We start from the raw sequence: 27899 nt of genomic DNA on the forward strand, positions 1-27899 counted from the left end.
TTTGAATACCTATCAGAAGAGGGTGCATGGGATGAAATTCAAAGTGAAATTTCACATATTATGTTTCAATTTCTATTGGATTTTTGTAAGAAATGATATTAAAGAGAAAAGGGTTGTGAAGGGAATGTAATAGCTAGTCCATAAGCAATTTTTCTGATGACTTTAACTTGCTACATATTTTAAGAAAAGTGACAGTGACTAAAAGTTTAAGATGGTTGTGATTACGTCAGATATTAATAATCCTAGCAATATTACAAAGATAATAAACAAGGGACAAAACAAACAGGCATAGGGTGAAATAACCATGAATGACGATTTGTAATAGTAAGTGATTTCACTAGTTCTAAAAAGTGCAGATTTCTCAATCATTTTCCTTTAAAGGAAGCAAGGTACTAAAATGTGGCCTCCAAGTAATTTTATCAAAGTGAAATGTGATCCACTTTTAATTTTGTGTTGTTGTGCTCTTCAGTCCAGAGACTAGTTTCTCTTCGTCTTTGTGTAATTACTGCAGCTTGCATCCATTTGAATCTCCTTACTATAGGTGTGCTGCGCTATCCCTCTAAAATTATTACACCTACCCCCCTCTCCCTCCCTCCCTTTCCACTACTTTTCCCTATATCATTACCAAATGCCTCAGGATCAGTTCTATAAATGCACCCATTTTTATAATCAAGTTGTACCATAAATTTCTATATTTTACTTTCAAATTTTAAGGTTAAGAAAATCGTTTCTCTGAAAATGAAAGCTGTGGTTAGTAGTATTTCTGACATCTTTGATGTGGGGAGTTTTACATCATATTTTTTAGCTCTGCTGTAGTTAGTATGACATGGCATATGCCAGAGATTGTCGAGTATTAGTAATGACATTCTTTTCCAACAACTTGTGGAGGCTCTGTACTCAAATGGTAGAAGTGCTCTGTAGTTGTTAATAACAAACTTATCAAACCACAATTTCGATTTCAGAAGTATCATCATCAGCCAGTCCCATTAATGCATTCTCACCAAATAATAAGACTTAAAACACTCATTCGCTCAATCATGCCAGAGCGTTTTAGTTAGCTACTTAGATCTGTACATCATTGTGTTGCTGTAGAAAAGATACAGGGAGAAGAGTGATATCTGTCATTGAATAAATCAGAAATAATGTAATCAAGGCTTCTAAACATAAAAAGGCAAAAACACCACCAAAATTCCAAGATCATAGACACACTAGGTATATAAAATGACTGAAAAGAAAAAAATTACACCCAAATCATTTCCTGTCATTTGTTGTCTTTATAGTTAAAATTTTGTAATAACTGAAGGTCATCGTAGATTATCGTGTTATACCATGGTTTTTTCCCTTTTCAATAATGCTCTGCGTTGTCGTTGTCGTTTTCGGCGGCAGCGGCGACGTCGTCTTTAGTCTGAGGGTTGATTTGATGTGGCTCTCCATGCTAACCTATCCTGTGCAAGCCTGTTTGTCTCCGCATAACTATCACAACTTACATACATCTGAAGATGCTTACTGTATTCAAGCCTTGATCTCACTCTGCAGTTATTACCCCAACACTTGCTTTCATTATCAAATTGACAGTTCCTTGATGCTACAGGACATTTCCTATCAACCAATTCCTTATTTTAGCCATGCTGTGCCATAAGTTTCCCTTTTTCCTCAATCCGGTTCAGTATCTCCCCATTCGTTATTCAGTCTACCCATCTAATCTTCATATTCTTCTACAGCACATTTCGAAAGCTTCTATTCTCTTCATATGTGTACTACTTATTGTCCATGTTTCACTTCCATAGAAGGCTATGCTCAAGATGAGCTCCTTCCAATAAGATTTCTTAACACTTAAATTTACGTTAGATGTTAACAAATTCCTCTTTTTCAGAAATGCTTTTCTTGCTACTGGCAGTCTTTATTATAGTGGTATATCCTCTCTACTTCAGCCATCATCAGTTATTTTTCTGCCCAAATAGCAAGATTCCTCTGCTACTTGTAGTGGCTCATTTACTTATCTAGCTCTCTCAGCAACATCAGATTTAATATGACTATATTTCACTACCTTGTTTTACTTTTGTTGATGTCCTCCTTGTAATCTCTGTTCAAGACACTATTCATCATGTTCAACTGTTCTTCCAAGTCTTTTTGCTGTCTCTGCCAGAACTACAATGACACTGTCAGGTCTCAATCTTTTTATGTCTTCTCCCCAGATTTTGATTCCCTTTCTCAATTTGTCCTTGGTCTTCTTCACAGCTTGCTCAGTTTACAGATTGAATAACATTGGGGATAGGGTTTTACCCTGTTCCACTCCCTTCACAAATATTGCTTCCCTTTTATGTCCTTTGACTCTTACAAATACAGTCTGGTATCTGTACAATTTGTAAATAACCTTTTGCTTCCTGTTTTTATCCCTGCTGCCTTCAAAATTTCAAAGAGTAATCCAATCAACATTGTCAAAAGGTTACTCTAAACTTACAAATTTTATAAACATAGATTTGTCTTTCTTCAACCTATCTTCCAGGATACATCATAGGGTTGTATCGCCTTGCATGTTCCTACATTTCTCTGAAACCCAGACTAATCTTCCCTGAGCTCAGCTTCTAGCAATTTTTCCACTCTTCTGTAAATAGTTGTCAGTATTTTGCAACATTACTTATTAAACTAATGGTTTGGTAGTACAATGTTCACAACTATTAGCACCTGCTATCTTTAGAATTGGAATTATTACATTCTTTTTGAAGTCTGAAGGCATTTTGCTTGTCTCTGTACGTGTAATACTATCTCCTTTAAAAGTTTCAAAATGCACATATTAAAACTGAGATTTATCTGTAATGTGTCTGTCCTTTTGAACATGCCCATGGGATAGAAATTCTTCATCCATCTAAAAAAATATGTAATACCATGTAAACAAACAGTTGTTAGAGGCAACTACCAAAATTTTCCTTCAGCCACTTCTAGAATTTGATGTCGTGGGTATTGATGTGTGGACTGAGATAAAATTTGAGTTTATTCTACTGTTCCCATTTTTATTTTCCTTTAGTGTGTTGAATTTCTACAGGTTTGATACATTTGTTTTAAAGTAGACAAATCATAATTAGAATGCTAGAATAATCCTCAGTCACTGTGGCAGTTACAATTTAATATTTGAAAACTATACACACTGTTTAAAAACATGATCTTCCAACGGCACTAGTAGTCCACAGATGGTGATCTCATTTATTTTGTAACATTTTATAGCTTTTCTTTTTTCCTCTGTGGCTGTGGTATCCCTTCTCACCCAAAATCTTAACTTACTTTTTCCTTTCAGAAAGTTCTCTTTTTGCCTACATTTTCTCACTTATATTCTAATATGGAATAGTAATTACATAGTTCCACTCAGTTGTAGAGCTACTTGCCACACTTTTGAGTAGACTGTCTCTGACTCTACACTGTATCCTTTGAGTAAGCACTCCATTCCTACCACAAAAAAAAAGTATTGTGAATATGAAAGATAGGTAATATCTAAATTTCTCTCTTGTGATAGGTTACTCCATTATCTGCAGCTGTAGCAATTTGAGTGTTTTTCGAGGACCTGGTACAAAATAACCACGTCCTGATGATTCTCGTTAGATATAGACATTTGGTGTAATAAATTGTCTGAGAATATAATATCCTAAAAGATTGGTTGAGTTTCCATTTTTTGCTCACTAATTTTGTTTCCAGGATACTATTGATCTTTTGATGGAAAGGCATTCAGTAGTTTTAGCAATCATAAAGTCAGCACTTCCTGAAGACGCACAGTGTGATTAATATTCTTTATGGTCCCATAATGAAAACACATTCCAACTGTATCTTTTATTTTTGTTTCTTTTCTACTCATAATGTGTATTTTTACATGGATGGGCAATGTTGATAAGGTACAATCACAGAATTATTTGTGCATATGGAAAAAATTTTATGCTATTGTACAATAATTTAATTCATTGGACATAATTCTGTCCATAGCAATATAGTGGTTTTCAAATCCAATTTAGTAATACATTTATTGTTAAGACAAGATCGTTGGTCACATTGGTATTCATGTGTTTATGATCATTTGAGAAAATGTACTGCCTAAGTTCCCTTTCAAAAGTATTTCCAATCAATGTCTTCAAATTGGGTGGTAGCAAATTATGGAAAATAGCTTCTTGACATAAAGACTTTTTGATGTTAACATTAATCTTCTGTTACCAATATGAAAATCTATTTTGTGTTTCATATCACAGTTGTGTATTTGCATGCTCTTATTTGTGATTTTAGTGTCTTCTTTTACAAACATACTAGTTTGTACCATATATATGGTATAAATTGTGAGAACATTAAAGCTAACAAGTACACCTTTAGAAGTTGTTTCTGATTTCACTTTCACTGTGATCCTCAAGGCTCTCTCCTGCAGTGTAAAAATTCTTTCATATTAGTTTGGCAGGTCCACAGTGCTCTTCCATAACATAAGAAATAAGATATTAATCTTAAATACACAACCCTTCAGGTTCCATAGTTAAGATAAGGAGATAACCAACTTCATACATATAGACTGGGTATTGATTTATTGCAGGCATGAAGCCTACTGCTTCCATGATTGCCTGTCATGCCTGTAAGCCCAAGAACTCATCGCAAACAAATCTTGAACAGAATCTCATCATTCAAGGATTTTACCTGTTTGAAACATTTGCTTTAAAGTGGTAATTTTTTTGTCAACTTTTAAGTTGTCATTGTCAAAGTGATGTCTTGCCTTTTAATAAAGCTCTGGACCTTTTCACTAAGGTTAGCCTCACTGTCTGCACAGCATATACCATATTTGTTATTTGCATACATAGTAATCAGGTGCTTATTGCCTAGAGCTATTGGAAAATAACACATCCTGAGTTAATATAACATTTTTAAGAGTCAATTATCATTTCTTGATTAATACAATTTCATAAAATGATGCTCATGCCTTGGCACCATTTTCATCTGTTCATAAGCTGTTTGTGTTTAAATCTCTTGAAAACAGGCATCTCATTTCTTTCCAACACTTTTGTTCTCACAGGTAAAAAAATTAAATTAAACCCTGTACACACTTCCATAGATACGTTTTTAGCTATGTTCACTTTGACTTCTTAATATCTGTGCAGTGAAGAACATCAGAAGCTAAAATAGTTGGAATTTTTAATTCCATCTGCCAGAATTTCATAGCTTGTTAACATAATATACCCTCATTTAAATACAGGATCCTTGTTAAGAATTGAACATGTCCTGAGCGGTATCTTTATTATTCATTACAAGCTGTGAGGATGTACAAACTTACCACAGAAGATAAAAAAATAATTTTAGATTAAAAGTTTTTGTGTGTGATGTAAAATATATTTACACTTTAATGCTAATTTTTTTCTCTTGCTTTCACAGGCCACATTATGGGTGAGAACTTTTATATTTTTCGTTCGCTATTAGACATAAAACTCACATGATTATGTTTCAGAACATTAAATTTATTGTTGATTGTTTATAGCAATGATTATCAGATTGAAACAAAACTAAAAAGTTATGTTGAGTTCATGAAAAAGCCAGAGATTTTACTTGAATCTGTTTATTCCTGGGCCATTGATATTTTTTGTCATCGTTTTCTGAAATAACATTTGCTTTTCTTTCTCTTTTGTCATTAGTGTGGTACTTAAATTAAAAGTATACAATATGCAGACAAAATAATCCTACTTTCAAATATGGATATTAAATGTGTGTGTTTTTTCTACAGTTGTTATCAAGGTACCTAATAAACCTTTTTTTTTAATTTATTGAACAGTTACACAAATGACGGCCACACTAAAGGGACTCCAGAATTCACTCCTCCTGCACCTGTCAGATTACAGTGGGATCTGAAGCCATCATGTATTACAGCTATTGAAACTTCTTTGCAGGTATATCATAGCAGCTGCCACCAACTCCTCTTTTTTTATGCACATATGTCTGTTAATGTGGTTTACGTATTCTGTGGGTAAGTGCCACCTTATGAATGAAAAAATTTAAATTTTTATTATCAGTTGGTTGAATGACTCTGTCACTGTGATTATTTCCTCCGGCAATGTTTTGTGTATTTGAAAATGCCAAGCTGCACCATTGTGTCAGTTTCACATTAAGCTGCATGTGTTCATATAACTAGCTGGGTGAGTGCATTTAGAGGTATGGCGAAGGCAAGGGTATGACAGTTCCAGTGGAAACTACATCCAGTAAAACACTGTCTTGAACAAATTAATTTTTTGCGACAGCTGCTTTACTTATGTCTGTTAATTAATGTTATCAGTTGTTTAAAAGAGTCTATCAGTTCTGAAGCACATGTGTTGACAGAAGTTAAATTGTAAATACAGTTTGTGCTAGCAAACAGAGCAGGTTCAGTTGTCACAGAAACTGACAAGAAAAGCATAATTTTCTTATTGTGTGCTGATTCATTTTGGGGCAATATCACTTATTGATCACCCAATTTCTCAGAACAATTTATTGATAATTTAGGAAAAGACAGATTGCTACTTACTGTAAAGATAACATCCTAAGTTACAGACAGGCACAATTAAGCCACTTACACACAAAGTTTCGACCACAGCCTTTGTCAGAAAAATACAAACACACACCATTCATTCACACAAGCAAGTACACCTCCCACACACGACTGCTAACTTAAGCAGCGTAAGCTGCCAGAGTTGGTAGGCATGTGTGGGTGAGGTGTGCTTGCTTCTGTAAAAGAATGGTGTGTGTTTCGTATCGTACAGAAAAAGCACTGTGTGTTAGAGAGAGGTCTCACATAGTTGTGTGTGCTTTTCCATCAGCCATCAAGTTTCCTTGACCTCTATTAAATATTTTACATACATTATTATTAGATTTCAGAAGAGTACTTTAATTAAGGATTGCCATTTTGTATATTCATAATGTGATGCATTTCTCTTTTTCAGGTTGCTAATGGGTTGTTGAATGATGTTGACTTGCGAATACTCGTCCATGATGCATATGGAAAAGGTTTCATGAAGAGTTGCAGAACTAGCCCAGATGCATATATCCAGATGGCTTTACAGCTTGCTTATTACAGGGTATAGATTTTTATGTTTTTGGAGGCTGACATGTGTGAAGTAATTATAACTAAAAATATTTTTAATCATGTATGATTCTTCACACAAAACCACAAAAACATTTGTGCTTCACATTTTTAGGATGCTGGGAAATTCAATCTTACATACGAAGCATCAATGACAAGACTGTTCCGTGAAGGAAGAACGGAGACTGTTCGGCCATGTACTGTTGAGTCATCTGCTTGGGTTATGTCAATGATGAATCCCAAGTCAACGGTAAGATGGAATTCATTAAATTGCAGATGACATAAATCAGTTTACTGTCATCTAAACTAATGTTAAATTGCTTAAAGTCAATCAGTGCAAGCTGGAAAAATTATGGTGCAAAAATATGGTATTGTTGAGCAAGGGGTATTTTTCACATAATGACTAGACCACAATTATTCTGAATATCTCATCATATAAAGAATATTGTTAACAATGTATGAGGTGAAGCTATAGTTTTGGCTGGGGACTGGAGTACTTTATTTGTATAATGTATCGATAACAGTCTTATTGCTAATTATGAAGTAAAGATTGATGTGAGCTGAAATAGGGCTTCAAAATAATTCGATGGCGAAAGTTGAAAATTTGTGTTGAACCGGGACTTGAACTCAGAACTTCTGCTTAACATGAGCAGTTCCCTTAACCCTGTCTGTCATCTTAACACACTTTGCATTGACCAGACCCTGCTTGCTTGTAGCTAGTCCTGTATTCCCACTGTGGGGACAGTAGGTTACCGTAGGTAATCTAATCCCAACAGTGAACCCTGCCTCTCTCAGTTCAACCACCATACAACTGTGATCCACATGTGGTGACCAGAGGTGTGCATGGGTGGGGTATTTAGTCCATATCAACATCATGGTTTTGAATGGTATGGCTTCTGACCAGTTTTTTTGTTGTCCAGCACTAAATTGGCAAGCCTTTTTTGCAGGGTGGCTGTATCCTGCTGTTGAACCAAGTGAGGTGTGACAGTGGTAAGCCACTGGACTCTCAGGAGGATGACAGTTCAGATTCCAGCCTGACCATCTGGAGTTAGGTTTTCTGTGATTTCCATAAATTTCTTTGAAAGAGCACGGCCAATTTCCTTCCCCATGTTTCTACAGTCGTAGCTTGTGTTCCTGACCTTGTTACTGATGAGACATTTTTATACATCTGCATACATACTCTGCAAGCCACTGTTTTTATGCCTCCTTATCAGCCCTTATCTCATATCTTATATTCATGGTCTTCAGGCAAAATGTATGTTGGTGGCAGTATGATTGTACTGCAGTCAAATTCAAATGCACATGTCTAAGTTTTCTCAATAATGTTCTTGAAAAGAACATCAGGTTCTCTCCAGGGATTCCCATTTGAGTTTCCGAAGCATCTCAATAACACTTTTGTGCTGTGCAAACCTACCGGTAACAAATCTAGAAGCCAGCCTCTGAATTGAATTGCTTCGATATCTTCCTTTGATCCGACCTAGTGCAGATCTCTAAACATTCAATCAGAACTCATGTATAGGTCGCACTATTGTCCTATATGCAGTCACTTTTATAGATGAACCACACTTTCCTAAAATTCTGCTGATAAACAAGTCGACCATTCATCTTCCCTATCACAATCTTCACATGCTTGTTTCATTTCACATTACTTTACAAAGTTATGCCCACGTATTTAATGACATGACTGTGTCAAGAAGCACATTATGAACACTTTGTCCAAACATTATAGATTTGTTTCTCGTACTCATCTGCAGTAACTTATATTTTTCTACATTTAGAGCCAGCTGCCATTCCTTCACCAACTGGAAATTTTGTCTCTGTCATCTGGTATCATCCTGCAGTCACTTATCTTCAACACCTTGATATACATCAGAGCACAATGAGCAAACAACAAAAGATTGTTGCCCATCCCGTCCATCGGCTCATTAAAGTATGTAAAAAAGTAATAGTGCTCTTAACACACTTCCCTATGTGGCACTCCAGATAATACCCTTGTGTCTGATGAACACTTGCAGTCAAGGAACACATACTGGGTTCTATTATTTCAGAAGTCTTCAAGTCAGTCACATATCTGGGGAATCTATTCCACATGCTCATGCCTTTGATAACAGTCTGCAATGGGGTACCATGCCAAATGTTTTCAGAAACCTATAAATATGGAATCTGCCTCTTGCTGTTCCTCCATAGCATGCAGTATTTCATATGAGAGAAGGAAAAGCTGGGTTTTCACATGAGCAATGCTTTCTAAAACTGTGCTCATTTGTGGGCATAAGCATTTTAGCCGCTAAGAAATTTATTATATTCAGACTCAGAACATGTTCTAGATTTCTGCAATATATTGATGTTAAGGATACTGGTCTGTAACTTTGCAGGTCTGTTCTTTTACCCTTCTTGGGTATAGGAGTCACTTGTGCTTTTTTCCAGTCACTTGGAACTTTGTGCTGGATGAGGCATTTGCAATAAATGCAAGCTATGTGAGGAGCCAATGCTGTGGAATGTGTTGTTGTTGTTGTTGTTGTGGTCTTCAGTCCAGAGACGGGTTTGATGCAGCTCTCCATGCTAGTCTATCCTGTGCAAGCTTCTTCATCTCCCAGTACCTACTGCAACCTACATCCTTCTGAATCTGCATAGTGTATTCATCTCTTGGTCTCCATCTATGATTTTTACCCTCCACACTGCCCTCCATTACTGAATTGATGATCCCTTGATGTCTCAGAACATGTCCTACCAACCGATCCCTTCTTCTAGTCAAGGTGTGCCACAAATTTCTCTTCTCCCTAATTCTATTCAATACCTCCTTATTAGTTATGTGATCTACCCATCTAATCTTCAGCATTCTTCTGTAGCACCACATTTCGAAAGCTTCTATTCTCTTCTTTTCCAAACTATTTATCGTCCATGTTTCACTTCCATACATGGCCACACTCCATACAAATACTTTCAGAAACGACTTCCTGACATTTAAATCTATACTCGATGTTAACAAATTTCTCTTCTCCAGAAACGCTTTTCTTGCCATTGCCAGTCTACATTTTATATTCTCTCTACTTTAACCATCATCAGTTATTTTGCTCCACAAATAGCAAAACTCATTTACTACTTTAAGTGTCTCATTTCCTAATCTAGTACCCTCAGCATCACCCGATTTAGTTCAACTACATTCCATTATCCTCATTTTGCTTTTGTTGATGTTCATCATATATCCTCCTTTCAAGACACTGTCCATTCTGCTCAGCTGCTCTTCCAGGTCCTTTGCTGTCTCTGACAGAATTACAATGTCATTGGCGAACCTCAAAGTTTTTATTTCTTCTCCATGGATTTTAATTCCTACTCTGAATTTTTCTTTTGTTTCCTTTACCGTTTGCTCAATATACAGATTGAATAACATCAGGGATAGGCTACAACCCGGTCTCACTTCCTTCCCAACGACTGCTTCCCTTTCATGCCCCTAGACTCTTATAACTGCCATCTGGTTTCTGTACAAATTGTAAGTAGCCTTTCACTCCCTGTATTTTACCCCTGCCACATTCAGAATTTGAAAGAGAGTATTCCAGTCAACATTGTCAAAAGCTTTCTCTAAGTCTACAAATGCTAGAAATGTAGGTTTGCCTTTCCTTAATCTATTTCTAAGGTGCTGTGGAATATACTTCGTAAAACTGAGCTGAGATTCCATCCATACCTGGCAACATATTTGTTCCCAACTTCTTCATTTGGGTCTCTGTGCCATAGATGCTTATCACTACATTCTCCATATGGGATCAAGTGACAGTATGTTTGTATGATTCTTCTGCATGAATGTTTTCTTAAACATGGAATTTTAAATGTTGGCTTTCATTTTGGTGTCTTCAACTGCCACATCAGACACGTCAATGAGTGAATGGATGGTAGCCTTAGACCTGCTTAGCAAATTTACATAGGACCAGAATTTTCTCAGGTTCTCAACCAGATCTTGTGCTAGGGCATGACAAAGGCAGTTTTTGTATGCTTCGCACATAGATTTTTCACCGATGCACGAATCTGTAATACCTTTTGCCCCTCGTCATTTGCACGTTCTCTTGTGTACAGAAAGTGCAGCAGCCTTTGCTTCCTCAGCATATTGCAAATTTTGGTGCTAAACCATGCTGGGCCTTTTCCATCCTTAATCCACTTACTATGCACATAATTGTCCAGAGCACAATTTACAATGTTTAAAGTTTGCCCATAATTCCTGTATGTCCATCATTCTCGAACTAAATAATGGCCATTCATTGTCTAAGTGAGATGTTAACAACTGCTTATCTGCTCTTTCTAACAGAAACACACATAGCCTTCTTGACTGATTTATTAACTTTTGTAACCATAGTCACTATGGTGATGACATGACCACTAATCACCATCTCTGTATTGATGCCATCTTTAAGGTCCAGCCTGTTTGTAGCTACCAGGTCTAAGATATTTCCACTGTATGTGGCCTGCCAAACTAGCTGCTCAAGACAATTTTTAGAAAATATGTTCAAAAGTACGCAAAACTGTCCATCTGTATCCCATGCAATGTAATAAGCATAGACATCCCAGTCTATATTCTGTTGGTTAGAGTCACGTCCCACTAGTATTGCATGAATATTTACATGCTACTGACCAAAGACTTCCTTTGAATGACTGTAGAAGTGACACAGCAAAGTCAGGTGGCTGGTAAAAACTTCCAACAGTGAACTTGGTTTTTTCTTAGTCCTGTTATATGGGAGAAGATAACTTCACTGTCGCACTAAATTTCAACCTCAGTAGAGACAATATTTTTGTAAACTGCAATGAACTTTCCCCCTCCTATGGCCTAATCTCTCCTTCCAATAAACATTATGTGACTCTAAATATCTCAGAGTTTTCTACTTCAAGTTTTAGCCAACTCTCGGTTGCAAGAATAACCCCATCTTCTTTCTGTTGTGATTATCAATAGCAACAGCAGTAATGTAGATGTCCCTTGCAATTCTTTCTGATAGCAACAGCTTTTCCTAAATCAAAGTACACACATTGCACCCATAACTGTTTTGCTTGTGCAAAGCACTGTTCCTCAGAGAGGGAGAGTCCTTTGAGTTGTGCGTCCCTGATGAGGCCACCATCAAATACACTGATATCACACACATTTTCCATCCTGCAAACAACTTTCAAGCCAAAATCCAATACAAAATCTGATGATATGCTAGTCATTTAATACACTGAATTATTCCTTTCATTGTGGTGACAAGAGTGCCCTCTGTTCAACCCAGCAACTATTTCTAATTCAGTTGTTCATCATGTTTCATTGAAAAATGCGAAACAACAGGTTAATTTTGGGTTTTCCAATGTTGATACTCCCAAAATTTATTGGATTAAGAGTGCTGTTTAATTTGTTGAGATCACTCTTCTAGTTGCCAGCGGATTTAGTTTGTCATTTATTAATGTGTAACTTCTTTATTATGTCAGCATTTCATGATTTACAGAAATGTGAATTTCTGCATGGAGGATAATTGATTTCTTAGTAAAGAAAACTTAACAGAGTTATTTTCTGTATTTAATAATTGTGAGTTTTAGCAAAATCAACAATAAGAATTTATCGTCCCTTCAGTGTTCACTTAAGGTAAATTGTAGAATGATGATTTGAGAGATAAAATATTGTGATAAATAATTTTAGTTATATTTAGATATAAGTACATTTTTTATTCTCTGTCTTTCCCATTTAACACAACTTCAACTTTTTTCCAGGCATCTGAACGTATAGCATTATTGCAGAAAGCATGTGAAGTACATCAGACTGGATACCAGCATGCAATGTGTGGGAAAGGCATAGATCGTCATTTATTCTGCCTCTATGTTGTGTCAAAATACCTTGAAGTAGACTCAGCATTCCTGAAAGAAGTGTTGAGTGAGCCTTGGCGTCTCTCAACATCACAAACACCTCATGGGCAGACATCAAAGATGGATCTAAAGAAATATCCTCGCTGCATATCAGCTGGTGGTGGATTTGGGCCTGTTGCTGATGATGGTTATGGTGTATCATACATCATAGCTGGAGAAGATATGCTCTTTTTCCATATAACATCAAAAGTTAGCTCACCTGAAACGGTGAGTTTTTAACTCATTCATACATGAAAATAATTAGGGCTGTACCACCCAGTTAACATGTTTTGCCGTCAGTTCAGTCTTTTAAAGCTCATGTTTTCTTGGGAAAAAATACATGATTGTGTTTCTGGGACAAACAAAAATAATCATTTTAAGCTTAATTGTAAACAGCACTAACATCAGAGTTTTAGAAATACGGAAAGAAAGCTAATAAAAAATTAAGGTGAAAAAGAGCAACTGAGAAAAAAAAAATAAAAACTATGCTGGGAGAGTGGGGTAGGGAAAGAAAAATATATTGGGCTGATGGTCACAAGAGATCACAACAAAAGGGACAGTGAAAACAATGACACAATGGCTATTTGGGGTTTACTGTGCCAAGGTCACATGAATAAGCTCAAATTGTACAGGAACTGTGAATAGTATTGGAAAGTTAATGAGGATGTTGCTACTAACGAGTTTGGCAAGTGCTATAGGCACCTTATATGAGTGTAAAGCTGATTACAGGTAGAAGATAGCTTGATATCTTACGATCGTGAGTAATTTACAGTGTTAGGGTCTTGTATAGCTTCCCACATTTTTTATATTATGCATTACATAGTTTTGTAGTTTTGCTGCTACTCATGTTACTTACCGATAATTCTCCTCACTTTGTAATTTTGTCTGTGTCTACAAGTTTTTCACAAACTGTGTGTTGGGATTCCATTTCCCCACACTGCCCAAGAAAATATTTCTGTTCTCACAGTGCAAGATTTAGCATTTTATTTCTTGATACAAGCTCTAAGGTTAATGCAGATGACATACTTGCACAGACCTCTTAGCTGGAAAATCTAGCAAATGGTTTTCTTATTTGATACTCAAGTACTATGCGTACGAATGTTAGAAGGAATCACCTCTGCAAGATTGCTGAAGTCGTATGCAGTGGAATCTTGCACAGTGAGCAGAATTCATTCCAGAATCTTACTCCTAGTGTGAAACACTCGTTAAGCATAACAATTTATCACATATAAATTAATGTAAAATATGATACTGCATTCCATGCAGAAAAAGTACAGAAAGTTTTATCTTACTCATGCCACTTATTCAAAGAAAATTATATATACAGTATTATGTACTTTATTATTCACAATACATAACCAATTCTTTTTTACTAGGAAGCTATTTATGGTCATTCGTTCCTGCTGATGCTTCAATACTTGGCAAAAATTCGACACAGCATTATCATCAAATAAATTTGTAGTGACTGTAGCCACTGCTTTATTGGGATGGTTATTTTCAATGTCAGATGGAACTGATTTCCATGCTTCCAGCATTGCACCAGATTGTTGCTGCTGTGTTGTTACTACCTACTCCTTCTCTGAATAACTTCCTGCTGTGAAACACACTGCAATTCCATAAGCTCTTCAGTGGTCATTTTGGTTGTTTCTTGGCTGTAATCTTCCACAAGCTCATCGATATCAATGTAAACCACTTCTAGTCCTGTGCTCTTGGTCAAAAACAATCTCATTGACTACAGGCTCCACAGGTACTGACTCGAAAGCCGCAGAATCATACTTGAAACACACTCCTACAAAGCTTCTTCCACCCAGAAGTGAAAGTTCTCTTGGTAATCCCTTGCCACGCCTTTTCCATTATATTGACACACGCAACGATCTTGAAGTGATATTTCCAAAACTCTCTCAGAGTGAGATACGCAGCTTCAGTCAACTCAAAGCAATGCTCAAAGAGTGCTTTAGTGTAGGGCTTCTTAAAGTTAGAAATAATCTGCTGGTCCATAGGCTGGAGTAATGGAGAGATATGGGAGGCAGAAATTGAATCTTAATGAATTGCAATTCTTCAAGGAGATCATCTTGTAGGCTTGGAGAATGGGCAGGAGTGTTGTCCATAACAAGAAAGACATGGAGTGGCAGATTCATCTCTAGAAAATATTTTTTCCCGCAGAACCAAATACTTCGTTGATCCGATCACAAAAAAGATCATGTGTCACCCAAAATCTGTTGTTGGACCTCCAAATCACATTTAACCTGCTCTTCTGGACTTTACACTTCTTGAAGGGTCACGGAGTTTGTGAATTGTAAATAAACAGCAGTAAAATTTTCAAATATCTGCTTGCATTGGTGCAGAATAGCAATGTGGGACGGTCTTTCATTGACTTGTGACCGGGCATTGCATTCTCCTGTGCTGTTATAAAGGTATGCTTTGGCATTGTTTTCCAGAATAGACCCGTCTCGTCACAGTTAAAAACCTGTTATGCAGATAACCCTAAGAATCTATGAGCATCTTAAAGTTGGTGATGAAATTCTCTGCTGCCTTTGCATTGGAGCTGGCTGCTTCACAATGCCTCACAAAGTTGTGGATGCTGGTTCTTCTGTGAAACTTCTCGAACCACCAACTACTTCCCTTAAACACTTATTCAACCACTAATGATCTTGGCATCGTCTTAACAAGGTCGACAAAAATCATTCTCACCTTCTCATAAATGATGTTATCATTAATAGTGTCATTGCTAGTGATTCTCATGTATACGTATGAGGAAATCTTTTGACATCATCCAGAATACAAAACTGTTAGTTTAGGCCTGAGGTATTCCTGCCTGTCATAAGAGGAAACTAAAAGGGGTCTCACCCATTTTGGCCTATATGTGATGGTCCCCTGTAGAGTTTTACCTCAATTTTTCAAAATTTTCCCAAAGAGCGAGCTAATTTGGGGAAGGGCACCATACATGGTGCATAATGTCCATCGTGCATTGAGATCTTTAGTCCACTTTCTCGTTGTCACATTGCAATCTCGCTCATTCTCCATCTCTTGGGCGAGGACACCTTTCTAGGAGCATTTTGCATCATGCACTATGCAGTGTCGCTTTCTGTGCATTCCACAGGGACATTCTTTTGCAGACTGATGATGAGATCCGTGCCAATTTAGGGCAGCAAAGTGTTCTTTTCGTCTGGCCCATCCATCGAGGTCCGAGGGATAATAAGGTTGCCACCAGTGCCTTCATCTTGGCCTTTGAGGGTGACACCTTACCCGAGAAGGTCAAGGTGATGGTCTACTGCTGTGACATCAAGCCATATATCCCTCCCCCAATACGGTGCTTTAAGTGCTGGAAGTTCAGCCATATGTCTTCCCGCTGTACTTCCAGCGTCACATGTTGAGATTGTGGACGTCCATCACATCCCAATACTCCAGGTGCCCCGCCTCCCATCTTTGTCAACTGGGGAGAGCATCATTCACCTTGCTCGCCAGACTGCAGGATTTTACAGAAAGAGATGAAAATCATGGAATATAAGACCCTGGACTGACTGACCTATACTGAGGCTAAGAGGAAATTTGAGTGCCTACATCCTGTGGCTATGACCACCTCTTACGCCGCTGCTATGAAAACAGTTGTCGCCCCCATCAGTTCCTCGCACTCCTGTCACCTCTCAGAACTAGAAGACTACACCTGCCCCCTTGATGGTGGGGGGGCTCAGGGAAAAAGACGGTGGCAGCAGGTGACCCTGAGGCGTAAACTGCCTCATTGAACGTTCCATGCCTTCCCAGTCTCACGGTGACGTCATCCTCCAGTGTAATTGCGGGGTTTTTTCCACCACCTGGCTGTGCTAAGGCAACTGTTAAGCTTTACACCTGCTTTCTGCATTGCAATCCAGGAAACCTGGTTCCTGGCAATGCGGACCCTTGCCCTCCGTGGCTATAAGGAATACTACAGGAACTGTAGCGAGTATAATCGAGTGTCAGGTGGAGTTTGCGTTTATGTCCTAAACTCAGTCTGTAGTGAAACTGTGCCCCTTCAAACCCCTCTTGAAGCTGTGGCTGTCAGAATAAGGACGACACAGGAAATAACTGTCTGCAATGTATATCTTCCTCCAGATGGTGTAGTATTCCCCAATGTATTAACTGCACTGATTGATCAACTCCCTAAACTTTCCTACTTTTTGGAGATTTTACTGTCCATAAGCCCTTGTGGGGTGGCACCGTGCTTACTGGCCGAGGCAGAGATGTTGAAACTTTACTGTCTCAGTTCGACCTCTGCCTCTTTAATAATGGGGCCACTACACATTTCAGTGTGGCTCATGGTAGCTACTCAGCCATTGATTTATCAATTTGCAGCCCAGGACTTCTCCCATCTATCCACTGGAGAGCACATGATGACCCATGTGGTAGTGGCCATTTCCGCATATTCCTGTCACTGCCCCAGCATCATGCCCATGGATGCCTGCCCAGATTGTCCGCATGGTGACAGTGATGTGGTGGTTGAGCAGGTAACTACAACGATCGTCTCTGTGCCAGAAAATGCGATCCCTTGTTCTTTACGGTGCCCCATCAAAAGGCAGTCCCTTGGTGGTCGTCGGAAGTCGCTGAAGCAATTAAGGAGTGCTGACGAGCTCTACAGCAGCACCCTTCCCTGGAACATCTCATAGCCTTTAAACGGCTCCGTGCCAATGTTCGTCAACTTCTTAAACAATGGAAGCAGTAGTTCCGGGAGAGATATGTCTCGACCATTGGGTGCCATACATCACCTTCCCAAGTCTGGGCAAAGATCAAACGTGTTTTCGGGTACCAAACCCCAACAGGTGTTCCCAGTGTTAACATAAATAGCATGTTATCTACTGACACAAACGTGATTGCTGAGCACTTTGCTGAGCACTATGCTCAAGCCTCTGCATCGGAGAATTACCCCCCTAGCTTTTCGCACTCTCAAACGGCTGCTGGAAGGGAAAGTCCTCTCATTTACTACACACCACAGTGAATCTCATAACGCCCCATTTACAGAGTGGAAGCTCCTCAGTGCCCTTGCACATTGCCCCAACACAGCTCGTGGGCCAGATTGGATCCACAGTCAGATGATTAAACATCTATCATCTGACTACAAATGACATTATCCTCATCATCTTTAACTGGATCCGGTTTTATGGCGTCTTTCAATTGCAATGGCGGGACAGCACCATCATTCCAGTGCTCAAACCTGGTAAAAACACACTTGATGTGGATAGCTATCGGTCTGTCAGTACTCACCAATGTTCTTTGTAAGCTGCTGGAACGTATGATTTATGAAAAGCATATGACATGACCTGGCAACATCATATCCTTGCCACATTATACAAGTGGGGTCTCTGAGGCCCGCTCACGATTTTTATCCAAAATTTCCTGTTGCTTCGTACTTTCCGTGTCCAAGTTGGTTCCTCCCTTAGTTCCCCCCCCCCCCCCCCAATATCCAGGAGAAAGGGGCCCCACAGGGCTCTCTATTGAGTGTCTCTCTATTTTTAGTGGCCATTAATGGTCTAGCAACAGCTGTAGGGTTGTCCATCTCACCTTCTCTATATGCAGATGACTTCTGCATTTCGTACTGCTCCACCAGTACTGGTGATGCTGAGCGGCGCCTACAGGGAGCCATCCATAAGGTGCAGTTATGGGTTATAGCCCACGGTTTCCAGTTTTCAGCTGCAAAGTTGTGTGTTATGCACTTCTGTCAGCGTCGTACTGTTCATCCAGAACCAGAACTTTACCTTAATGACAATCCACTCACTGTAGTGGAGACATATTGATTCTTAGGACTGGTTTTAGACTTCTGATTGACTTAGCTTCCAGCTTAAGCAGAAGTGCTGGCAGCACCTCAATGCCCTCTGCTGCCTGAGCAACACCAACTGGTGTGCCGGTCACTCTACGCTGCTGCAGCTCTACAGAGCTTTTGTTCAATCCCACCTCGACTATGGCAGTCTAGTTAATGGTTCAGCGGCGCCCTCAGCATTGTGTTTACTCGAACCAGTGCACCACTGTGGCATTCGCCTAGCAACAGGAGCTTTTAGGACGAGTCCGTTGACCAGCATCCTTGTGGGGACCTCAGCCCCTCCATTGCAGGTTAGTCGTGCACAACTGCTGGTCAGTTACATTGCACACATTCATAGTTCTCCTGCACATCCGAATTGCCATCTCCTTTTCCCACCCACGGCGGTTCATCTCCTGCATCGGCACCCCAGGTCAGGGCTTTCAGTTGCAGTTTGTGTCCAATCCCTTCTTTCCGAACTGGAGTCCTTGCCTTTACTTGAGGTCCATTCACGTACACCTCCATGGCGTACACCTTGGCCGCAGCTTTGCCTTGACCTTTCACATTCCCCTATGGACTCAGTTAACCCTGCAGCTCTCTGCTGCCACTTCCTCTTGATTCTTTACATGTACTGAGGCCATGAAGTGGTTTACACCGACGGCTTGATGGCTGATGCTCACATCTGCTTTGTGTATGTCCATGGAAGACATATTGAAGAGCATTCCTTGCCCGATGGTTGCAGTGTTTTCATGGCCGAGCTGGTGGCTATATCTCGTGCTCTTGAGCACATCAGTTCATGCCCTGGGAAGTTGTTTCTTCTGTGTAGTGACTCCTTGAGTAGCCTACAAGCTATCGACCAGTGCTACCCTCATCATCCTTTGGTAGTGACCATCCAGGAGTCCATGTATGCCCTGGAATGGTTCAGTCATTCAGTGGTGTTTGTCTGGACCCCAGGTCACGTCAGAATCCCAGGCAATGAACTTGCTGACAGGCTTGCCAAACAGGCTAAGCGGAAAATGCTCATGGAGATTGGCTTCTCTGCAACTGACCTGCGTTCAGTACTATGCCGCGGCTTGCATGCACAACAAACTGTGCCATTAAGGAGACTACGAATGTATGGCAGTTCGATGCAGGCCTCTCGCAGGGACTCTGTGGTTTTCTGCTGGCTCTGAATTGGACACACTTGGGTGACACACAGCTACCTCCTGCGCTGTGATGACCCACCTCAGTGTCGGTGCGGCGCCCGACTGACAGTGGCCCACATCTTAGTGAGCTGTCCTTCTTTGGCTGCCCTGCGATGGACTCTTCAGTTACCGGACTCATTGCCATTAATTTTAGCTGGCAATGCCTCATTGGCTAATTTAGTTTTATGTTTTATATGTGATGGTGGGTTTTATCATTCTATATAAGTTTTAGTGCATATCCTGTGTCCCTTTGTGTTCTGCACTCTAATGCTTTTAGGGTGGATGTCGTGATGTGTTGCAGAGTGACTGGCTTTTCCTTTTTATTCTCATTGATCAGCCAGCCACAGTCATCTGCCCTCTTGTTTTTACCCCTTCTACCTGTTTCTTGCTTCTCTCTGTGGTCTTCTTTTCCTGTTTTGCCCATAGTAGGGTTTGTTGTCCGTTTGTCGTTCTTCTGGTTCTTCCTTTCTCCTGTTATTGAGCTGTATGTCTCCTTTATTCTCTTCTTTCCATTGTGTAATTATTTTACTGGGAACAAGGGACTGATGACCTCGCAGTTTGGTCCTCCCCCCCCCCCACCCCCCACCCCCACCCCTCTTAATCACCGTCCGACCAACCAACAAAACTGTTGTTTAGATACTCTTGTCACTCCCTGTGAAGCATCTATCTCCTTAATCTTGTCCTTGTTCTTGAGGATACTGCTAACAGTTAATGTAGACTGATCGTACGTGTGTGCTAAATCAGCAACGCTCACAACATGTTTGGGTTTCTCAGTGATTTTATATTTCATTTTTAAGGTAATTTTCTTTCTCTTACTGTCGTCTTCTCGTGGCTTTATCTTTGGACACATTTCTACGAAGGTTATTAAAGTTTGCAAACAAAGAAACACTGTATGAAAATGAGCTTAGAAAAATGTGTGATCACAAGCAGCACTAATATGGTAGCAGAAAGAGCGCTGAACCCACACTGCAGTACATACTAAAGATATTGTCATACAATTTGGAAAGACATCTTTGATATTTGTAGGTTACGTCAATATCTGTGTCTTCACCTTATCCAAGGCTTGTTTCTAATTGAAGCTGAAAGAGTTATAGTGGCTAATTCTATAATGCCTATAGCATTTGGCAGTCAGTTTCTTCTTTATCAAATTGGAGACGTAAGGATGTAATTTTGGTTTAGAAAACTGTGAGAGTGTAGAACGTTTTAGGATACACTGTGGTGCCTTTCTGTATATCTGACTGATGTTGACTATATGGAAAAAGTGTGTTCCTAATGATGAAAATGAGAACAGTCCTGTTGTTACTCTTGTTCATCTGCATCATCTTAAGTATGCCTTGATTAACTGCTGTTCAAGTGCACTTTCGTAAATTATTAATGAATCCCTTACATTATATCTGTATGATGAGCAGCATCATTTGTAAACCATCAGAGGTTATGTGTAATTTGTCTTCCAGGCTATTTGTACAAAACGCATTTAGCAGCAAACCTGCCACTGCTTGTGTGTGTGAAGAATATTTCTCGCAAAGAATAGAAACATTATTCTAGATAATATAACTTTGTCATTTGTTCTGCTACCTTTCTCATGGGTAGGGCAATTCTCAGTAATATGCTTCTCTTTTTAGCTATCTTTTTTTGAATTTGCATGTTTTAATGTAAAAGTGATATAGGAACAAAAATAAACATATTTATGTACATTGGTTGTGATACACTTCTTTGCCAGAACTACATTTGGCCGATCACGTTAACATAGCAGAGCAAAACATATTGTATGGGTATCCACCAAAACATAAATGCAATGTGATACACAAGCCATGAGATTTAATTGGATTCGGCACACCTTATGAAATCTTCTAGGTTACTTAATAAATTGACTGGAAAAAAAATTGCGACTCCAAGGAGGAGTAGTTTACGAAAGTTGGTAAGCATGTTTCCACATCTAAAAAATGATATCTGTTCAGATGTCATGCCAGTTGCATAAGAGTGGCACTAGTAACGCCACTATGAGGATGCAAGTCAGATTTTGTTTTAAATACTCACTGTACCGGCTGTAAGCATGAGTTATCTTTGAAATTTGACGTAGTGTGTTAGGTTTGTCAGGAATGACTTTAAGGCAACAAAGATTCAATTTCAACACCTCACTGTGCTTGAATGAGGTTGTGTAATAGGACTATGGAAAGCTTGATGTTCCTTCTGTGATACTGCTAAAGGACTTAGTGGAATGTAGCCATTGTACATGATTGCTGGGAGCGGTGGTCGCGAGAAGACCAGCCTCCGAATGGCCATGTAGCACTACCAAGAGGAAAGACCATTGTGTTTGGTGTATGGCTTTGGCAGATCATACTGTTTCTGCAGCAGCAATTTGAGCAGAAATTGGCACCATAGTGTGAAACAACAAACTGTTACAAGTAGGTTACTTCAAGGTATGCTCTGTGCCAGATGCCCTGAAGCGTGCATTCCGTTTACCCCAAATCACTGGCATTTGCAACTTCAGTGGTATTAAACGAGAGCTCATTGGAGGACAGGGTGGGCATCTGTTGTGTTTTCTGATGAAAGCTGTTCTGCCTCGGTGCCAATAATGGCCTCGTGTTGGTTTGAAGGTGGTAAGTTGAGGGCCTGCAACCAATCAGCCTGTGTGATAGACACACTGGACCTACACCTGGAGTGATCTGGGTGCACTTTCTTATGGCAGTGGGAGCACTCTCATTTTATCATGCACCCTGACTGTAAATTTGTACATCAGTCTGATGATTTGACCTGTTGTGCTGCTATCCATGAACAGCATTCCAGGGGGTGTTTTCCAACAGGGTAACACTCGCCCACATACCGCTTTTGTAACCCAAAATGCTCTACAGTGTGTCGACATGTCGCCTTGGCCTCTTTGGTCACCAGATCTGTCTCCAGTTAAGCACTTAATGGGACATCATTGAATGACAATCCCAAGGTCATCCGCAACCAGCATTAACTGCTTCTCTAGTGACCAGGTGCAAAAGGCATGGAACGCCATCCCACAAATTGAAATCCGGCACCTGTAAACCACAATACAGCCTTACAGCCTGTTTGCATGCTTGCACACAACTATCTGGCAGTTACACCAATTATTAATGTACCAGACTTTCATATTTGCAATGGCTTATGTTGCACTTACATTAAAGTGTGATCTCTCAAAGTTAATCACATAATGTTTCCTAAACAAATGTATTCCTAAAATTTCATCACTCTACAATCTGTGTATGTTATCTGAAGGGAAAATAAAAGACAAGATAAAATACTAAATACTGCTCATAAATTACTGCTTATCTACAAAGAAGTATCCTAATTTGCAACATTCAGTATTCCATTCAAGCAAATCCATATTATTATTATTATTATTATTATTATTATTATTATTATTATTATTATTATCCTAATAAAAAGCTTGTGTTTGAAACAATTTGGGAATTATGTGAAATTTAGTTTGGTCAGCTAAGTATACAACAAGAAAAGGCACAAACAATATTGATGTAACTTGACGTTGCTGTTGAATGTGTGCTAATTTGTTGTACAGATTGTCTTTAAACTCAAACCCCTTAAGGCCTAGGTACAGGTGATGCAGAGATTGGGGAGATGTGGAGGAAGGGCGGAGTGGAGAAGGGGGGGGGGGGGGGGGGGAGATGTGAGATCTTGGAAATCTATCATTTTCACTCATTTAGATTCACTCACTTCACTCACATGCTGTTATTACACCCTTTGTCACTGAAAAGGCACACTAGCAGTTGCTTTCATATTTTCACTTCGTTTGACGGCTCTTTACGAATTGAGCTTGTAACACAGCCCAAGAGATCACAGCTAGAGTCCACCATATGCCATCTGTCTGCAGTCTTACTATTATTGGTATGTAGATGTCAGTGAATAGAATAAATTTTAACTCTGCAATGGAGTGTGCAGTGATTTGAATCTTCCTGCCGGATTAAAACTGTGTGCTGGCCTGAGACTTGAACCTGGGATGCTTGTCTTTCACAGGCAAGTACTCTGCGAGCTTAGCTATCCAAGCAAGACTTTTGACCTGCTCTCACAGCTTTACTTCCACCAGTACCTCATCAGCTACTTTCAAACTTCACAGTTCACAGAAGTTCTCCTGCAAGTTGATGGATTACCATTCCTCGAAGAAAGGATCTTGCAGAGATATAGCTTAGCAACAGGCACATCTCTGCAATATCCTTTCCTCTACTAATGATAGTCCTGCAAGGTTGCTGGAGGACTCCAGTGAGGTTTTGAAGGTAGGAGATGAGGCGAAACTGTAAAACTGTGAGGGCAGGTCATGAGCTGTGCTTTGATAGCTCAATTGGTAGAGCACTTGCCCACAAAAGCCAAAGGTTACAGGTTCAAGTCATGCACCAGCATCCATGTGTTAGTGCACAATTACATTGTTACATTGGCCAGAAAATTATACTCTTAAGAATTATGTAAATCCTCAAGAATTTGCTGATGTTCTCAGCATTAATGTTACAGTAATAATGAGGTTTTGGTGATAGTGTGGATGCCGTTGATAAGTGGGTGCAACAAGTCATCTCAAACTTGAATGAAAGTGCTATAGAGGAACTTATTATTGTAGTAGTATAACATTTAAGCCATGCATTACTTTAAAAAGTACTTTTTTCTTTGTTTGCAGGATTCTAGCAGATTTGCTGAACGTATCTGTACAGCACTGAGTGACATGAAGTCCTTAGTTGAAGAGTGGAAGAAGCAGCAAAAGAAATAACACAATGACTGTACTTTTGAAGTTTCAGTGTGTTGATCAACTTGGGCAAAGGATTGAAAGCAGAATTTCAGAAATACGTTGAACACATGTTTGGTGCAGGAATATCAGGTATAATGTGGGAGATGAGCTCATCTGTTGTTGGTTTTTAAACTTTATCTTGTCTAATTAGTAATGACATTTTAATTTTATGTGACAAACATCAGAGTGTTATCCATCAGTATTTATGTACTCATGTTACATCCTTTTTCTTGCACTCTTTGTAGAAAATGCCTATGTTGTCATTTCTTAAAAAGTGCAGCCTGTAAATAGTTTAGGAAGTGCCTAATCAAAGTGTAAAATAATCCTAATGTAGGGTACAGTTATACTTATGGAGTATTTGACATACTTGCATAATATATGCAGTACTTTTCATTTAGGTGAGGAATGCACACAAGTACTTTTTTATATGCTCAAGTTATTTAAAGTTGCAGTGTTTAACAAATAATAATACGAGAGTTTTGTGGGGGAGAACTTACAACCACAGAATGTTGTAGCACATTATTTTACTTCATAGTTGTTATTTCCTTTCTTCCAAAGAACTGACAAACATAGCAATGCAATTTCATCATGCAACCTATCAATGCAATGTTGTGTGTGTATGTGTTTGAATATTTTTGTATGTATATTTGTGGTTTGAAAATGAATGGTATGTTGCTGTTATACAAAATGAAATATAATATTATTGTTAACACCATTTATAAAATGAAGTGTGACTGACTATGATCAAAATGTCAGAGACTCTTGCCTTGTATTGTGTGGAGCATTCACTTCTCGTTCAGAAAAAGCATCTGAAGTAATGACATTTGTAGTTCTCTAGCATTACCTGTATGTTGAAACTGTCGTGTTCTTTCTTTTCTCTGTGAAAATCACTTTCCCCAACATTGCTGAACTAGAAAAGAAAATGATATTTAAAGTGCCATCTTATTAATTATTTAGTTTTATTTTTTATCTGTTAATGACCATGTGATGGGGGGAAATCTCAAAACTGTCATACACTTAAAAAGGGACTTCCTGTGAGATGAATGTTAAACTGTATAACAGCTTACAGTGTCTGATGTATATATTCTACTATACTTTTGTACGTCTCATTGACTATATTCAGTACATTTCTCAGCACTATGTGCTGATATGTTGTTCTTGTTGTTTTTGTTTCCAGCCTTAAGAAAGAAAAAATTATCCATTTGCATCCTTTTGAATTCAGTACCTTTTTCTTGAAACCTGTTTGGGAATAATTTGAATAAAAACATTTTTATTACAAATTTGTTTTTCTGTGACAAAATACAATAGAGAGCTTTAAAATTTATTACTTGTACTTGTTTTGAATTTCCCTTACATGTACCCTGTACCTGGCACTATGCTTCCACACTTTCAGAGAGTAAATTCTCAGCACCATGAGAAACATGTCTGTTGTCATGGTTTTATATACCTAAGAAGCACACTCCTCTTTATTCTTAATATGATAAATACTTGATCTAAATGATTAATGGAAAATCTCATATAAAGATGTGAAACAAATACTAACAAAGAGATAGAGGGGCTGGCCAGTACTTACCTCAGCTCAGTACAGCCGATAGATACACAAAAAACAGAACCGAAAATTTACGTACCTGGCTTTCGGAACAAATGTTCCTTCATCAGGGAGGAGAGAGGGGAAAGAAAGGGAAGAAGGGAAAGTGGATTCAGTTACTCACAACCCAGGTTATGAAGCAACAGGGAAAGGAAAACAGGGAGGGTAGCACGGATGGAGGCATGGTTGTCAGAGGGAAGCCAAAGATACTCTACTGTAAGTACTGTGCCAGCTTCAAACCAAAGAGGATGCATACAGAAGTAAAGAGGTATGTAGTATAAACACAACTATGTAGGATGAAAAGATGCGTGAATGGCTAAAGAGGAGAAGACTGAAAAATAAATGGGAGTGAGGTTGTTTAACGTAGGTTTAGTCCAGGGGGATGTCGGGATGAAAGGATGTGTTGGAGTGCAAGTTCCCATCTCCGCAGTTCAGAGGGACTGGTGTTGGGTGGGAGAAGCCAAATGGCACATACGGTGTAGCAGGTTCCTAGGTCCCTAGAATTATGCTGGAGGGCATGCTCCGCTACTGGGTATTGAACATCTCCTAGGCAGACAGTTCGTCTGTGTCCGTTCATGCGCTCAGCCAGTTTAGTTGTTGTCATACTGATGTAAAAGGCTGTGCAGTGCAGGCATGTCAGCTGATAAATGACATGTGTAGTTTCACACGTGGCCCTGCCTTGAATTGTGTATGTTTTATCAGTAGCAGGGCTGGAGTAGGTGGTTGTGGTGGGACGCAAGGGGCAGGTTTTTCAGGGGGCTCGGTTACAGGGGTAGGAACCGCTGGGTAGAGAAGGTAGTCGGAATATTGTAGGGTTTAACAAGGATGTTACGGAGGTTAGGGGGGTGACGAAAGGCAACTCTGGTTGGTGTGGGGAGAATTTTGTCAAGGGACGATCTCATTTCAGGGGTTGACTTGAGAAAGTCATATCCCTGGCGGAGTAATTTGTTGATGTATTCGAGGCCAGGATAATATTGGGTGACAAGGGGGATGCTTCTGTGTGGTCTGGGGGTAGGAACATTGTTGTTGGACGGGGAGGAATGTATTGCTCGGGAGATCTGTTTGTGGACAAGGTCTGCAGGATAGTTGCGGGAGAGGAAAGCACTGGTCAGGTTATTGGTGCAATTGTTGAGGGATTCGTGACTGGAGCAGATACGTTTGCCACGAATACCTAGGCTGTAGGGAAGGGAGCGTTTGATGTGGAATGGATGGCAGCTATCAAAGTGAAGGTACTGTTATTTGTTTGTGGGTTTGATATGGACAGAGGTGTGGATGTGAGCTTCAACAAGATGAAGGTCAACATCCAGGAAGGTGGCTTGGGTTTTGGAGAAGGACCAGGTGAAATTCAGATTCGAAAAGGACTTGAGGTTATGGAGGAAATTAAGGAGTGTTTCTTCACCATGAGTCCAGACCACAAAGATATCTATAAACCTATACCAGGCCATGGGAAGCAGCTGTTGGGTCTTCAGGAAAGCCGCCTCCATGCGGCCCATGAAGAGGTTGGCATAGGACGGAGCCATCCTGGTTCCCATGGCCGTTCCGCTGATTTGTTTGTAGGTCTGGCCTTCAAAAGTGAAGTAATTATGGATGAGGATGAAGTTGGTAAGTGTGATAAGGAACGAGGTTTTTGGAAGATCTTCGGGTGGGCATTGGGAGAGGTAGTGCTCAAGGGCAGAGAGACCATGGGTATGTGG

The 27899-nt window shown here is 39.5% G+C and overlaps 1 protein-coding gene across 3 annotated transcripts in view; it reads left to right on the forward strand.

The window, feature by feature from the left end:
* LOC124610394 (carnitine O-palmitoyltransferase 1, liver isoform) overlaps positions 1–25941 on the forward strand; it is a 172188-nt gene extending 146247 nt beyond the window's left edge. For all 3 annotated transcript variants that reach the window (XM_047140155.1, XM_047140154.1, XM_047140156.1), the window contains exons 12-16: positions 5783–5897; positions 6924–7058; positions 7179–7313; positions 12782–13141; positions 24510–25941. In XM_047140155.1, the coding sequence (XP_046996111.1) occupies positions 5783–5897; positions 6924–7058; positions 7179–7313; positions 12782–13141; positions 24510–24599 (835 nt within the window). In that variant the 3' untranslated portion in view covers positions 24600–25941. The remainder of the gene's footprint in view (positions 1–5782; positions 5898–6923; positions 7059–7178; positions 7314–12781; positions 13142–24509) is intronic.
* Positions 25942–27899: the final 1958 nt, after the last annotated feature.

This window comes from Schistocerca americana, chromosome 1 (genome assembly GCF_021461395.2).
Source record: "Schistocerca americana isolate TAMUIC-IGC-003095 chromosome 1, iqSchAmer2.1, whole genome shotgun sequence".
Classification (NCBI taxonomy): Eukaryota; Metazoa; Arthropoda; class Insecta; order Orthoptera; family Acrididae; genus Schistocerca; species Schistocerca americana.